This window comes from Lithobates pipiens, unplaced genomic scaffold (genome assembly GCF_037356315.1).
Source record: "Lithobates pipiens isolate NorthernLeopardFrog02 unplaced genomic scaffold, aLitPip1_a1.2 Scaffold_19, whole genome shotgun sequence".
Classification (NCBI taxonomy): Eukaryota; Metazoa; Chordata; class Amphibia; order Anura; family Ranidae; genus Lithobates; species Lithobates pipiens.
Window position 1 is genome coordinate 422523851 of NW_027507764.1, and position 15318 is coordinate 422539168.

Genomic DNA, 15318 nt, shown 5'->3' on the forward strand with positions numbered 1-15318 from the left:
TTTTCTCATCCAACTAGTGGGTTGAAGGGGAAAAAAAAATTCCCCAATTCCCCCCTCGACACACTCAGTGTGGATGGGGGAATCCTACCCGCTGAGCTATTGTATTCTGACAGTGGGGAGACTTCCGGCCATTAAAACACACTGATCAGCACTGCCAGCTATAGCCGGCAGTGCTGATCAAATTGGGAAAATCCAACAGGCTGGTTGTAAAGAAGTCGATCGGTAGATAAACTGTACAATCTTCCTGCCCACACATGGACAAAAATTGAGCTGGTCCCTGCTGAGCCAGAACAATTTCAATCCATGTATGGCCAGCTTAACTCCTCTGCAACTACAAAAAAAATTTAAAAAATAGCCAAACTTTTAAATCTGGTGAAGCTAGAATCTCTAGTTTACTTACATTCCATCACCTGTTTTTTTAAACATTTACAATAAAGAACCTCATAAAAATGTCAGAAGGAAAATACCTTTTGTTACATAGAGCAGACAATTGTTTTCCTATACTTTGTTAGAATCTGAGGAAAATATGATTACTTGCTCTGGACAATGATGCAGTTCTTCCCTTTGACCTGCATTACTCAATAAGGATTCTGTCTTGGTTCCTCTGGGGTGCCATGTGCATGGGATGCAGTTTTCCCTGGATCAGCGTTATGCATCATCATGGTGCATGTGGGCTGACTGCCAACACCATTACTAATGAAGTTCTAAGGCCAGAACACGTCATTTGTTGCTACTACCATGGCACTGATGCAGGGCTGCTCTATCATTCAGGAGAGGACAGACGTGCGCCATTTAGATAGTCACTGCCTCCCACCCTCTGTCATGCTGCTGGAGCCATAGGATAGGGCTCTGATGGCCCGAGGGGGATGTGGTCTGTGATGTGGGACTCTGATAGGAAGGGGGGCTTCTGATGTGATAGGGGAACTTGGATGGGGATATCTGATGTGATGTGTGGTCACTCTGATGTGAAAGACAAACTGTGATGTAATGGGAAGACTGATGTTAAAGGGGACCTTTGATGTGAATGGGGGCTGCTGATGTAATGTCAATTTCATTAAGGCTGTTGTAGGACATTTTTTACATTCTAAACTGGGATGCTTCTAAATTTTGCATACTTTTAATGGGCTCTGTGGCTGAAAAAATGCTGCCTCAGGCCGGGTTCAAACTGGTACGAGACGACTGTTGTAGGGCTGTCAATCCGACTTTACCCTGTGACATCGGTCCTACATCGGTCCTACTTCCATCTGACTTGGATGAACAGGATACATTTTGCTCTGACTTTGAGATAGCCCGACTTGTCCTTTACCCAATCAAAACAATCCCTGTGTGACATAAATTCATTTTTACTGCTGCTGTAATCACCATGTCGGCTGTCAAAAGTTGGATGGTTAAGACGAGGATCCGAATTTAATCCAACTTCAGTGATATTGAATGGGCTGAAAACAGACCAAAGTAGTGCAGTAACCTTTTTCAAAGTTAGACTTGCGTAGGACCGGTTAGGTTAGCTCTCATAGGGAACCATTCATTCACATGAGCTAGTATGAAGGGGTTATTGGATCCAATTCTTCTACTTTAAAACAATGCGAGATATCTTTATACTTAGATCCAACCTTCATAACTGCATTATTGGGTAACTGGTAACCTGTGTCCACATGGGGTGTTGAATGTATGTTTTTTCACGTTTTTTAATCATGTTGTAATACAATTATATTTTTTTCTTTTTTTTTTTTTTTACAAATATAACTTTATTCAACTCCAACCAAAAGGGCACACAGGACCCACAGTACATAATAAACAAAGTACATCAAGGCATAAGGCAGAAGGAGAGACGTAACATAAGTATCCTAAATATAAATAATCCTTCTTACAGCTCCATAAACAAAGTGAGACCAACCGACCATGGTCATCTCAGCCCTCTGCCCGCCTACATCACCTATAACCCGTAGAGGGAGGGCCCAGCGTGCCCAATTTTCACTTTTTACCAGTAATAAAGAAAAAAGATAGAAGGGAAAGAAAAAAAAAAAAAAAAAAATAGGAAAATAAGAAGAGAAATGGAAGAGATATGGGAGTACTCCATGACGGAGATATCTTGCTAGGACGCCAACAGTCGACGACCCTCCAACGAGAATCGAAAGACACACCAAGTGTCCCATGTCTGTTTAAAAGTTTCTTGTTTGTTCAAAGAGGTTAGAATCAAATCCTCCATCTTCCTGATCTCTTCAATTCTTCTAACCCAATGTGAAACCGACGGAGGGGTACGCTGCTTCCAATAAAGAGGAATGCATGATTTCGCCGCGTTTACCAAATGCCGCAAAAGTGTATTTTCTATATTCTCCTCTTGTTGTGTGCCCACAAAGTCCACTTTTTAAAAAAAAAATTCTCAATCCTTTTTTTTAAATATTTTTTTTTTTAGATTCATTTGTACACATCATGTGACGTGTTCCCAAAGTCGGAGCATATGTCGTACCAGTGTGAACCCGGCCTCAGACATGTTTAACATGATGGTCATTATGATCAAGATGGTATTCCCAGCCTTGTGCTTCAGTAATGTGCTTTATCCAACTTCACATTTTTAACAGTTGCAATTTAACATTTTAATTATTATTTAGTTATTATTTGTGTGTAAGTGTGAAATGTACCTAGCTTTGCATAAGATTTTTCATGTTCGTGTTTCCCTTTCTTTTCTTTTTTTTTTTAAATGTAGAATGCAATGATGACTTTTGAAGAGGAAAAAATGCAAGTGGCGTGTGATGACTTGAGAATGACAGAAAAACTGTGTGAAAGTGATGAAGGTGTGATAGAAACTATCAAAAACAAGATCAAGAAAAATGTAAGTATGGTTCTGGTTTTTGTATTCTATAAAGGGTAATAGTTTTACTATGTTGGGGCTACTACCCTTTACCCTTCAGTTGGAGGAAAGAAATTCACCCTATTCTCCCATCCACACAGTCAGCATTGATGGAGGATTCCCTCCTGCTGCACTATTGTATCCTGACAGTGGACGGTTTCCCTGCTGTCAGAATATAATGATCATCACTGCCAGCTATAGCCAGCGGCAGCGATCGTGCGCAAAAAAAAAAAAAACACAACCAGCCTGCCCATAGATGAATTGAATTGAAATTCAGCCGGTTCTCGTTGAATGGGCTGAATTTTGACCTGTCTATGGCTGGCTTAAGAGCCATTACCTATGTAAGTCAGAGAGATTTTCTGTCCTCTTGATTTATGTAACTGGTTGGTCTTCTCTCTATAGACCCTAATAGAGAAGCTGTCCAGTTTTATTGACAGCGCTTGGGCCTGGCAGTTGACCACTAAAGTGCTGCATCGTAGGAAGGCAAAGAGAGTGTTAAATACTTCCCCTAAAAGTAATGGGTATTTTTCAGATTGCTGCTTTTGTGCCATAATTTGAACCTGCTACTTTGCCTAAAATGTTTCACTTTCACGTTCACTATCACGTTTCATATTAACCTCCCTGGCGTTTTATATTGTAGGCTTGTAATTCTAAAGGCCCGTACACACGATCAGACTTTTTGACAACAAACATGCAAATTAGCTGTTTTGGAGCAACATCCGACCGTGTGTACGCTCCATTGGACAAACTTTTTTGATTTTCATCGGACTTTTGTTGGCTGTGCGAACGGACAAACTTTCTGGCAACAAAAGTCCGATGGAGCAAAGTCTGATCGTGTGTACAGAAAACCATAGGACTTTTGTACAAAGTACAAACAGGCATGCTCAGAACCAATGCAAAAGATCAGACAACAATACAGAAGTTGACCACAGGTGGCGGTAAAGAGCAGAAAAACCACATGATTTGGTGAAAGTTGGCTGAAAAAGTCCTGCTGTGTGTATGCAATACAAGTTCAGGGCCGACGCCCTTTGTACAAAAATCCAAGGGAAAGTTCATACAAAGTCCTATCGTGTGTATGAGGCTTTAAGCCTCATACACACGATAGGACTTTGTACAAACTTTCCCTTGGATTTTTGTACAAAGGGCGTCGGCCCTGAACTTGTATTGCATACACACAGCAGGACTTTTTCAGCCAACTTTCACGAATTCATGTGGTTTTTCTGCTATTTACCGCCACCTGTGGTCAACTTCTGTATTGTCAGACTTGGGAATACTGCCAGGGGGGTTAATGACCTTTGTTCAAGGTCATACACTTACAAAATGTGTTGCACACAAAACAGATATCATATATTCTAAGAACGCAGTAATTAAAACATTTCTATAGTCTAAAGAAGTTCCCATTTTAGGCTAATACCTGTTCGAGAAATGAGTCACATTTTGCTAGCTTGAATAGACCAGAATGTAAATACTGTGGGGGTTATTTACAAAGGGCATTACAAGTGCAAAGTGCACTTGGAAGTGTAGTCGCTGTAAATCTGAGAGGAAGATCTGAAATGAGGGGAAGCTCTGCTGATTTTATTATCCAATCATGTGCGAGCTAAAATGCTGTTTTTGTTTGTTTTTCCTTTCATGTTCCCCTCGGATCTACAGCGACTGCACTTCCAAGTGCATGTTGTACTTGTAGTTTGCACTTGTAGTGCAATGTGGATTTGCCTTTAGTAAATAATCCCCTTCGTGTTTGTTTGTCACGTGCTACTCATTGTTAAACATCTACTAAAAGCCAGATTTTTAATAGTTGCAAAAAGCCATTTATTATGCATATGCTGCAGAATTGTCAAGGTTGAAAGTCCTTAGTAAGTCACTATGTTATCTCACCTGGCAGAGCTTGGATTCATTGAAGGAGTTTACCAAAAATGTAAATATTGCAGAATATAGAGCCTCATGCTACATAACTAAGCTTCATTTCATGCTGAATAAACTAAATTATTAATGTATCTTAAATAGAAAACTATCTTTAGATAGATTTTTACCCCAAAAGCATTTTATTAAAATAAATTTAATATAAAAAAAAAAAAAAAAAAAGAAAAATCTGATTTCTAGTTCCCAAGCAGCCCATAGCCAAATGACAGCTACAGGACGGTTGGATAACTTTGGGAGGGAGTACAGTGACATCCTCCCAGAATTCTGCTCTTGCACGCCCCCCGAGGCATGCACCTGAGAATGTCCGTGACCGCCGGGTCCAGAGGACCTGGCGCATCAGGAATCACGGTAAATGGCCATTAACCGTGGCCGTTTACCACATGATCGCTCCGTCAAACGACGGAGCGATCACTTGTAAATAAACCAGTGTCATGTCATGAGGCCGGTTCCTCCCTCCCCTCTCTGTACCGATCAGTACAGTGGAGGGGAGAGATCGGATGGAAGCAGCACTGTAGGCTGGATCTGTAGTGCCAACAGCGCTGCTCTGTGACAAATACAGTCACATCCACTGATCCATCCATCCATGCTCAGCCATCCCTCAATACTCTGCCATACCCTGCCAATGCACTGCAATATCCTGCCAATACTCTGCAATACCCTGCGATACTCTGCAATAATCTGCCAATAACCTGCAATACCCTGCCAATACTCTGCCATACCCTGCCAATACTCTGCCATACCCTGCCAATACTCTGCCGTACCCTGCCAATACACTGCAGTACCTAGCCATACTCTGCAATACCCAGCCATACTCTGCAATACCCAGCCATATTTTGCAATACTCTGCAATACCCAGCTATAATTTGCAATACTCTGCAATACCCAGCTATAATTTGCCATACTCTGCAATACCCAGCCATGCCCTGCAATACTCTGAAATGCTCGGTGATATCCAGCCATACTCTGCCATACGCTGCAATATTCAGTGATACCCAGCCATACTCTGCCATACTCTGCAATACCCAGCCATACTCTGTAATACCCAGCCATACTCGGCCATACCCAGCCATTCTCAGCCATACCCAGCCATACCGAACCATACTCGGCCATACCCAGCCATATTCAGCCATACCCAGCCATGCTTGGCTGTACTCAGCCTCTGTATGTGGCCAGGCTGTGGTATCGCTAAAAACTCAGGAGTAGGAGAATCTATTTTGGGGTTTAAATTTTTGCTATGTACATGCTATGTGTTAGAAATATTTTAAAAATGGACAACTTTGTGTTAAAAAAAAAAAAAGAAGCATTTTAACAACTTCCATATGACATCCTTGACTTTGTGCGGGGATATCTGAATGATGGGTGCAGCTACAGGCATCATTCTGATATCAGCTTTTTCAGCCAGTGATTCCCTACACCATAAGAATGATCATAGTGGCTGTTCCGCTGTTTGATCGTTCTTATGGGAGGCAAGAGTGAACGTCCCCCCCCTCCCGCCGCCCTCCGGTGCTTCTACCGACTCGCCAATACAATTGAAGCCAGGATCATTTTTTTTTTTTTTTTTATTTCATGCTTCCCAGTGTAGAGGCGAGATGTGGGGTCTTATTGACCCCATATATCACTGTAAAGAGTACTTGTAATGCCATATTCCTATTACAAGGGATGTTTACATTCCTTGTAATAGGAATAAAAGTGATTAAAAAAAAAATTTGGGGGGAAAAAAAAGTGTCAAACTAAAATAAATAAAGTAAAATGAACAATAAAATTTTTTTTTTTTAAATCGATCATGTCCCCATGTGCTCGCATGCAGAAGCGAATGCATGCGCAAGTCCCGCCCACATATGAAAACGGTATTCAAACCACACATGTGAGTTATCGCTGCAAATGTTAGAGCGGGAGCAATAATTCTAGCCCTAGACCTCCTCTGTAACTCAAAACATGTAACCAGTAAAAAAATTTAAAGCATCACCTATGGGTATTTTTAAGTAGCGAAATTTGGTGCCATTCCACAAGTTTGTGCAATTTTGAAAGGTGAAATGTTAGGTATCTATTTACTCTGCGTAACTTCATCTTTCACATTATGCAAAAACATTGGGTTAACTTTACTGTTTTTTTTTTGTTTTTTGTTTTTAAAAGCACAAAACTGTTTTTTTCCCCCAAAAAATGCGTTTGAAAAATTGCTGCGCAGATACCGTGCAAGATAAAAAGTTGCAATGACCGCCATTGTATTCTCTAGGGTCTTTGCTAAAAAAAAATATATAATGTTTTGGGGTGCTATGTAATTTTCTAGAAAATAAATTATGATTATTACATGTAGGAGAGAAATGTCAGAATTGTCCTGGGTGCTCCAGAACGCCTGCAGGTGCTCCCTGCATGTTGGGCCTCTGTATGTGGCCACACTGTGTAAAAGTCTCACACATGTGGTATCGCCGTACTTGGGAGTAATAGCAGAATGTGTTTTGAGGTGTAATTTGTGGTATGCATATGCTGTGTGTGAGAAATAACCTGCTAATATGACAATTTTGTGAGAAAAAAAAGAAAAAAAATCTTGATATTGCAAAGAATTGTGGGAAAAATGAAAACTTCAAAAACATGCATCTTTCTAATTACCTTGGAATGTCTTCTTTCCAAAAAGGGGTCATTTGGGGGGTATTTGTACTTTTCTGGCATGTTAGGGTCTCAAGAATTGAGATAGGCCGTCGGTACTTCAGGTGTGATCAATTTTCAGATATTGGCACCATAGCTTGTGGACTCTATAACTTTCACAAAGACCAAATAATATCCACCAATTTGTACTTATTTTTACCAAAGATGGAAAGAAAAGAAGAAAAATTACTAATTTGCTAAATTTTATAACGGAAATGAAGAAAAATTCATTTTTTTTACAGAATTTTCTATCTTTTTTCTTTTATAGCACAAAAAATAAAAAAAAACAGCAGTGATTAAATACCACCAAAAGAAAGCTCTATTTGTGTGAAAAAAAGGACAAAAATTTCATATAGGTACAGTGTTGCATGACTAAGTAATTGTCATTCAAAATGTGAGAGCAGCAAAAGCTGAAAATTGGTCTGATTAGGAAGGGAGTTTAAGTGCCTAGTGGTCAAGTGGTTAAATAAACCAAAAAAAAAAAATTTAGATTTTATTTTTTATTTTTATTTTAAATCATTGACTTTTATCCACCCTAGTCTGCTGGTACTTAGGGTGTTGTCCCACAAGCTGGAAATGTCTCTGGCAGGGCAAGGCGGAGAGTAAGATCATTACAAGCCCCCCCCCCCCCCAGATGCCCTCTACTTTCCTGGCATGTGCTTCTGTTTCTGTATTCACTGGCTGCTTGAAATTGCCTCGCTGCAGTACACGTCTAATGTGCAAATGACCTGAAAGGAACATAATTTGCACTGCAAAGGGAATATTTGTTTAGCCATATATCTTGATGCACCAAACTGTTTCAAATTATGGAGTAAATTAGTAAATTATTCAGAATTACGCAGCACTACCATTATTTTAGAAGATATGGATTGAAGATTTCCCTCTGTCTCAGTAATGTTCTTCTCCTATCCTCCTCTCTCCTCCGTCTTGTTGTACCAAACTTTGACCTTTTAAAAAGAGCGCACATCTGGCACTGCTGCCACGCTGGGTTACACTTACACAAGTACTGCTGTTGCTGCTGGCATGAAGTGATCTGATTATAACAGACAGATGATCTTGGATGAGAACTTGGTGGTATGCCGCTGGACTTCTCAGTAGAATATTCAATGAGGGGAGCTTCTATCCGCCAAAACCAGAAAAGATGGAGGGGGGATTACTGCAATCAGGTGCTTAGAGAGATTCCCCCTTGTAGTGAAGACTCTTCCCCTCTCTGTTTTGCATTCGCTGCAGGAAAATGTTTCATACCAGCAGTGCCCATAGAACAGTGGCATATGCGTGAAAATTAGAAGCTGGGAGGGATAATCTGAACAATTGCCTTTCTGCTTTGCTGCATAGCCCAGTCATTCTGGCTGGAAGGTCCTGAACAAAAATGGCATTTACAGACTTGAATGTGGGAGTGGCTAAGTTCCCATAACATTTTCTTCACCTGCTTAAAGGTTATCATTTAAAAAAAATAATACTACTAATAAATGGACATACAATGTATTTTTTGCAGGAAAAAAGGTCATGTAGTATTATTATTATTATTATTATTATTATTATTATTTTTATTTTTTTTCCGTAGGAGTCTGAAAAGCATTGAACCTACGATGAGTGGATCTTGGGTGCAATGACAGGCTATTGCAGAAAAAACAAAAACAAAAAACTCAAACAAAACTTTTGCAATCAAAAACTTTATTTCCTGATGTTTTGTCTGCTTTACTCCTAGACAAAAATATGGATTATCGTGACCTACCTTGCATACTTGAGCAACTTTTCCCAAAGGCTGCCATACACGGCTTGAATTTTGGCAAAGGCATGCGGAATAGGCTGAAATTCAGGCTGTGAGTGCCCGTCTGCATCACCCAGCTTGAATTTGGTCTTTTGTCAGACGAGTCGGGTGAAATTTGTCAGCTGAACAGTGACTGCATTCAATCACATTGAGTATTCTGATAGCCACGGGTACCGGCTGTTATTAAAATAAAACACCCAGCAGGGGAGATCCATCCCCTGCTACAGAGCCACTTCACACGAACCCAAGTTTTATTTGCAGTCCTAAATTTCGAGAGTGTCCATAGTAGATGCACATGCATTATAATGGATAGGCAGAGGGCAGATGAGCCTGGAGGGAGCCCACCCCTCCTTAACCACTTGCTTACTGGGCACTTAAACCCCCCTCCTGTCCAGACCAATTTTCAGCTTTCAGTGCTCTCACACTTTGAATGAAAATTGTGCGGCCATATAACACTGTACACAAATGAAAGTTTTATAAATTTTTTTCCCCACAAATAGAGCTTTCTTTTGGTGGTATTTGATCACCTCTGTGGTTTTTATTTTTTGTTAAAAAAATATATAAAAAAGACCAAATAAATTTTTTTTTATTTTTTATATTTTGTTATAAAATTTTGCAAACAGGTAGTCTTTCTCCTTCATTGATGTACGCTGATGAGGCTACACTGATAGGCACTGATGGGCTGCACTGATGGGCACTGATAAGCCAGTACTGGTGGGCACTGAGAGGTGAGACTGAGAGGTGGCACTGAAGGGCATTGATAGGTGGCACTGGTGGGCACTGAGAAGTAGCACTAATAGGTGACCCTGATAGGTAGCACTGGTATCTGGCAGTCATGGGCACTGATGGGTGGCAATAATGGGCACTGATCAGCACTGGTAGGTTACACTGATAGGCAGCACAGCTAGGTGGCACTGATGAGGCACTGATTGGCACCACTGGTGGGCATTGAGAGGTGGCACTGGTGGGCACTGGCAGGGGGCAATGAAAAGTGGCACTGGCAGGGGGTACTGATTGGCACAGATGAGGCAGATGTGTCTCCTTCCTCCTCGGGACCGGTGTCCCTTACACATAAGCCGGGGATTACTGAGCTTTCGTTTACACATGTGATCAGCTGTCTTTGGCTGACAGCTGATCACGTGGTAAGGGGCCGGGACTGGCTCCTTACTCAGTTCTGTGATCACCCAAGTCTCGGTGACTCGTGCGGGGGCCTTGCAAAGGGGATGCCGTCATATGACGGCCTCCCAGAAATTCAGGTCCGCACTGTAGTGGTCATTTGGCTATAGTGCGGGCATACAACATATAGCACAAGGGCAGCAAAGGTGTCCAATGCACCCCCTCACCAGTATTCCAATAGTACAAACAAATGGCCACTGCCCCTACCTATAACTGACCTTTGCAGCAAGGAGCACATGGAAGGGTGACGCATGTCAAACAAAACCAAAGAAAATTCCCAGCTCAAAAAACAAAAAACAAAACAAAAAAAAAACAGGGGTTTAGCACACATTTGCAAATACATGCGTAAGCTCCAGAGCCAATCTTAAAGTGCTACATCCTACCTTCATGTGGATGATCAGAAGTAACGACCAGCTTCCGATGAACAGGGACGGCTACACAGATTACAATTTGTCTGGTTCCTGCCGAATTGGATGAATTTAGATCCGTGTGTACCCAGGTTAGTGTAGGAGTAGACAAAATCCTAGATTATAACATTTTTGATTCTAACTTTAAACTGCTTTGCTTCCTCTAGTGCAATGGTCTCAGCATGATATGATTTAGAACAGAGAAAGAATTTCAGTAAAACAAAGCAAAGAATTTCCAACTTGAACCCATCAGAGTCTCCCTTTGCATTAGGGTCCCCATCAGAGTCCTCAATAGGTCTGGATGAGCAAAGTGCCATCCTCCTGTGAATTCTGGGGCAAGCATGTGATTAATTGTTGGAATGCCAGTGGTCCTAGCAACTGATGGTACAACGACAGCATAGCTGGGGGATCCTGTGCTGGACACCACGGGGGAAGGGTTATTTGTTGGAGGGGGGTAACACAGGGGTCTTCAGCTCAGTCTACGGTCTGAGAGGCCACCGACTCTAGCTTTGGGCTGGAATCTCACAGCAGGCTGCTAGTGACATTTTTACAGTAATCAATGCATTTTATAGCAGTAGTTGCAAGTAAAAAAATAACTTCCCTGCTGACACTGCCTCCTGAATAAGGATGAGCTCAGGCGTATTCGCATGGTCCACGTGCAGAGCCCGCCAGGAAGCCGGCGCAGCGCTGCGCTAATCACAGGCAGTGAGACGTTGCCCCGACGCGCGGCTGCAGAGATCGGCAATGTCTCACTGCCTGTGATCAGCGCTGCACCGACTTCCTGGCGGGCTCTGCACGTGGACCATGCGAATACGCCTGAGCTCATCCTTATTCAGGAGGCAGTGTCAGCAGGGAAGTTATGGTGTAAATATTGGAGGTGAAATATGCAGCCTCAAAAGACCCTTCTCTGATTTGTGACCAACAGCAGGATTACATGTGGTATTCACGATGTCTTGTTTAACTCTTTTACTGCCATGTCCCTATGAAATATGGATCTACAGAACCGCTTCCAGCTGGCCAGATCATTACGCCGTACGGACATGGCATTACTCCTTTTGCTATAAGCTCATGGTCACTTTAGCAGACTCTACTGAACAAACTAATAGCTGTGATCAGCAGCTAATACGCGATCAGCAGCTGTCACATTTACCAACCCCTTCCTGAATGAACACAGTGGGTGATCGATACCGATACAATAGATCTTGTGTTCTTTTATTACTGAAGGATAGTAAACTGTATTTACTATGCTTTAGCTTGTGAATGAACAGGAAGGCTCTGTACAGATACATCCAGTTCATTGATCTGCAGGTGAGGCTACAGAGAGCGAGAATGAGGACTCTATGTCCTGAGTCCTTCTCTGGCTCAAAAAACATTAAAAATAAAATTGTAAAAATTAGTAAAGCTTTGTTTGCATCTGCCAAACTACAGTGTATGTCCGTGCAACTCTGTGTTTACACACATGGAGATTTACAGGTCTTCCGTGCAGTCTCATTCATGTCAGTTGGGACGTAGCAGCTGCATGGGCACAACCGTTGCTGCCAATTTGACATCTGTCTGGGTGTAGGTGCACGTCCCTGAACTCACACTTTCTGCGTGTGGGGCTGTGTATCCACACCCACAAGGATGGGAGTAGCGGCTGTGTAAATATCTCCTAAATAGTGCACGTTTAGAAGATATTTATTGTACCTACAGGTAAGCCTTATTATAGGCTTACCTGTAGGTATAAATAAAAAGTGGAGTTTGCGAACACTTTAATCATTTTATTGTATTTTTAGTGAAATGGCAATTTGATAAATATTTGCGTAACTATTGCGGGGGGGGGGGGGGCATTTTTTCTATTCTACAGGTTTTCAGAAAATGTGTACAGCTTTGCGTACCTTCAGTTGTTACTGTTTCGCAAAAAGGCGCAATTTAAAATGTACACATGATTCTCAATACAGTTTTATCTTTTCTATTCAGTAGGAATTTAGGCAGAATTTTTGAATTTTTGTTGTTTTTGCGTCCAGTAATAATTTTAGTGTAGAAGAAAATATAATTTTGATAAACATTTATGCAAATATCACAGGCCTAAAGAAAAAAAAAATCAGTAGGCCCTTTTTATTCTACTGGTCCTATGCTTTCTGAAAATGTTTCTTTTTTTTGGGGGGGGGGGGTCTTTACCAAATTGAAAGCTGTAAGTGAAAAAAAAAACCCCCACCAGAGTTTAATAGTGGAGCACAGGGTCTGGCAGCAAAAGGGTTAATAACCTTGACCTTTGTTTTGTACTGTCAATTTGTGTGTTTTTTTTTTAAATGCGTGTTTTTGAGCAGTATGACCTGTGGTATACATATATCAGATTTTGTATACCAGACTGAGAACTCGTTCAATACACTACATTGATATTGATATATATGTTTTCTTCTTCTCAGGTTGATGTTAGGAAGTCTGCCCAGTCTATGATTGACCGCTTGCAGAGACAGATCATTGTTGCAGACTGCCAAGTTTACTTAGCTGTGCTTTCCTTTGTTAAGCAGGAGCTGTCAGGTAAGTGTCCAGAATAGAGGAGATCAGCCATTCCCCGTACTGGCAGAAGTATTAATATGTGCGTGTCAGAATGCTGCTTGTTCTGCGGAAAATAGTTACACTGCCATTATCTGCTCGCTTTATATCTTTTCAAAATGACACACAACTGACGTAAAAAAAAAGTCTTTCATACTGAGCACTGTAGGGTTTTATTAAAGGCATATACAGTGCCTTGGAAAAGTATTCACCTCCCCTTGGCATTTTTCGTATCTTGTTGCCTCACAGCCTGGAATTAACATGGATTGTTTGAGGATTTACATCATTTAATTTACAGAACATGCCCACAACTCTGAAGATGTTTTTTTTTTATTGTGAAGCAAACAACAAATAGGACAAAATAACAGAAAAAGTCAATGTGCATAACTATGCCCCCCCCCCCCCCCCCCGCCCAAGTCAATACTTTGTAGAGCCACCTTTTGCGGCTATTACAGCTCCAAGTTGCTTTGGATAAGTATCTATAAGCTTGCCACATCTTACCACTTGGATTTTTGCCCATTCCACCTTGCAAAACTGCTCCAGCTCCTTCAAGTTGAATGGTTTGCGCTTGTGAACAGCAATCTTTAAGTCTGACCACAGATTTTTCATTGGATTGAGGTCTGGGCTTTGACTAGGCCATTCCAACACATTTATATGTTTCCCCTTAAACTACTCGGGCTTTAGCAGTATGTTTGGGGTCATTGTCCTGCTGGAAGGTGAACCTTTGTCCTAGCCTCAAATCACACAGAGTGGTACAGGTTTTGCTCAAGAATATCCCTTTATTTAGCACCATCCATCTTTCGCTCAACTCTGACCAGTTTCCCAGTCCCGACTGCTGAAAAACATCCCCACAGCATGATGCTGCCACCACCATGTTTTGCTGGGGATGGTGTTCTTTGGGTGATGTGATATGTTGGTTTTGCGCTAGACATAGCATTTTCTTTGATAGCCAAAAAGTAAAATTTTCGTCTCACCAGACCAGAGCACCTTCCTCCATACGTTTTGGGAGTCTCCAACATGCCTTTTCGCAAACTCAAAACGTGCCATTTTGTTTTTTGCTGAAAGTAATTGCTTTCTTCTGGCCACTCTGCAATAAAGCCCAACTCTATGGAGCGTACGGCTTATTGTCGTCCTATGTACAGATACTCCAGTCTCTGCTGTGGAATGCTGCAGCTCCTCCAGGGTTACCTTAGGTCTCTGTGCTGCCTATCTGATTAATGCCCTCCTTGCCTGGTCCGTGAGTTTTGGTGTGTGCCTGTCACTTGGTAGGTTTGCTGTTGTGCCATGTTCTTTCCATTTGGTTATGATAGATTTGATGGTGCTCCTAGGGATCATCAAAGATTTGGATATTTTTTCATAACCTAACCCTGACTTGTACTTCTCAACAACATTGTCCCTTACTTGTTTTGAGAGTTCCTTGGTCTTCATGGCAGTGTTTGGTTAGTGGTGCCTCTTGCTTAGGTATTGCAGCATCTGGGGCCTTTCAAAAAGGTGTATATATGTAACGACAGATCATTTGACACTTAGATTGCACACAGGTGGACATAATTTCACTAATTATGTGACTTCTGAAGGTAATTGGTTGCACCAGAGCTTTTTATGGGTTTCATAACAAAGGGGATGAATACATACACACATGCCAGTTATCATTTTTTTTTTTTTTTCTGAAAAATAGTTTTATGTATTTATTTTTCTAATTTCACCTCACCAACTTAGACTGTTGTGTTCTGATCCATCCACCTGCAAGACAAAGTCATAATTGCCTTTTGCATAATTGCATTATGAAATTCTTACCTTAGATCAAAGCTATTGCAGTGGTCCACATACACCAATGTGACCAGCAACATGTCTCCTGGAGTTATTTCCAGGTTTTAGGGCACATGCATGGGAGAGCCACTGGTCACGGCACAGCTCACGGCACAGCTCACGGCACAGCTCCTGAAGAAACAGCACGAGTGAGCCATTTCTTCTGTGCGCGTATGCCAATGACGTCGGCACATGCGGATACAGTGACT

The 15318-nt window shown here is 41.6% G+C and overlaps 1 protein-coding gene across 1 annotated transcript in view; it reads left to right on the forward strand.

Annotated features, from left to right (window-relative positions):
* Window positions 1-15318, forward strand: part of TTC39C (tetratricopeptide repeat domain 39C) — a 152599-nt gene that overhangs the window by 94596 nt on the left and 42685 nt on the right. Inside the window, exons 3-4 of the mRNA XM_077492580.1 lie at window positions 2705-2830; window positions 13174-13288. Of these exons, the coding sequence (XP_077348706.1) occupies window positions 2705-2830; window positions 13174-13288 (241 nt within the window). The remainder of the gene's footprint in view (window positions 1-2704; window positions 2831-13173; window positions 13289-15318) is intronic.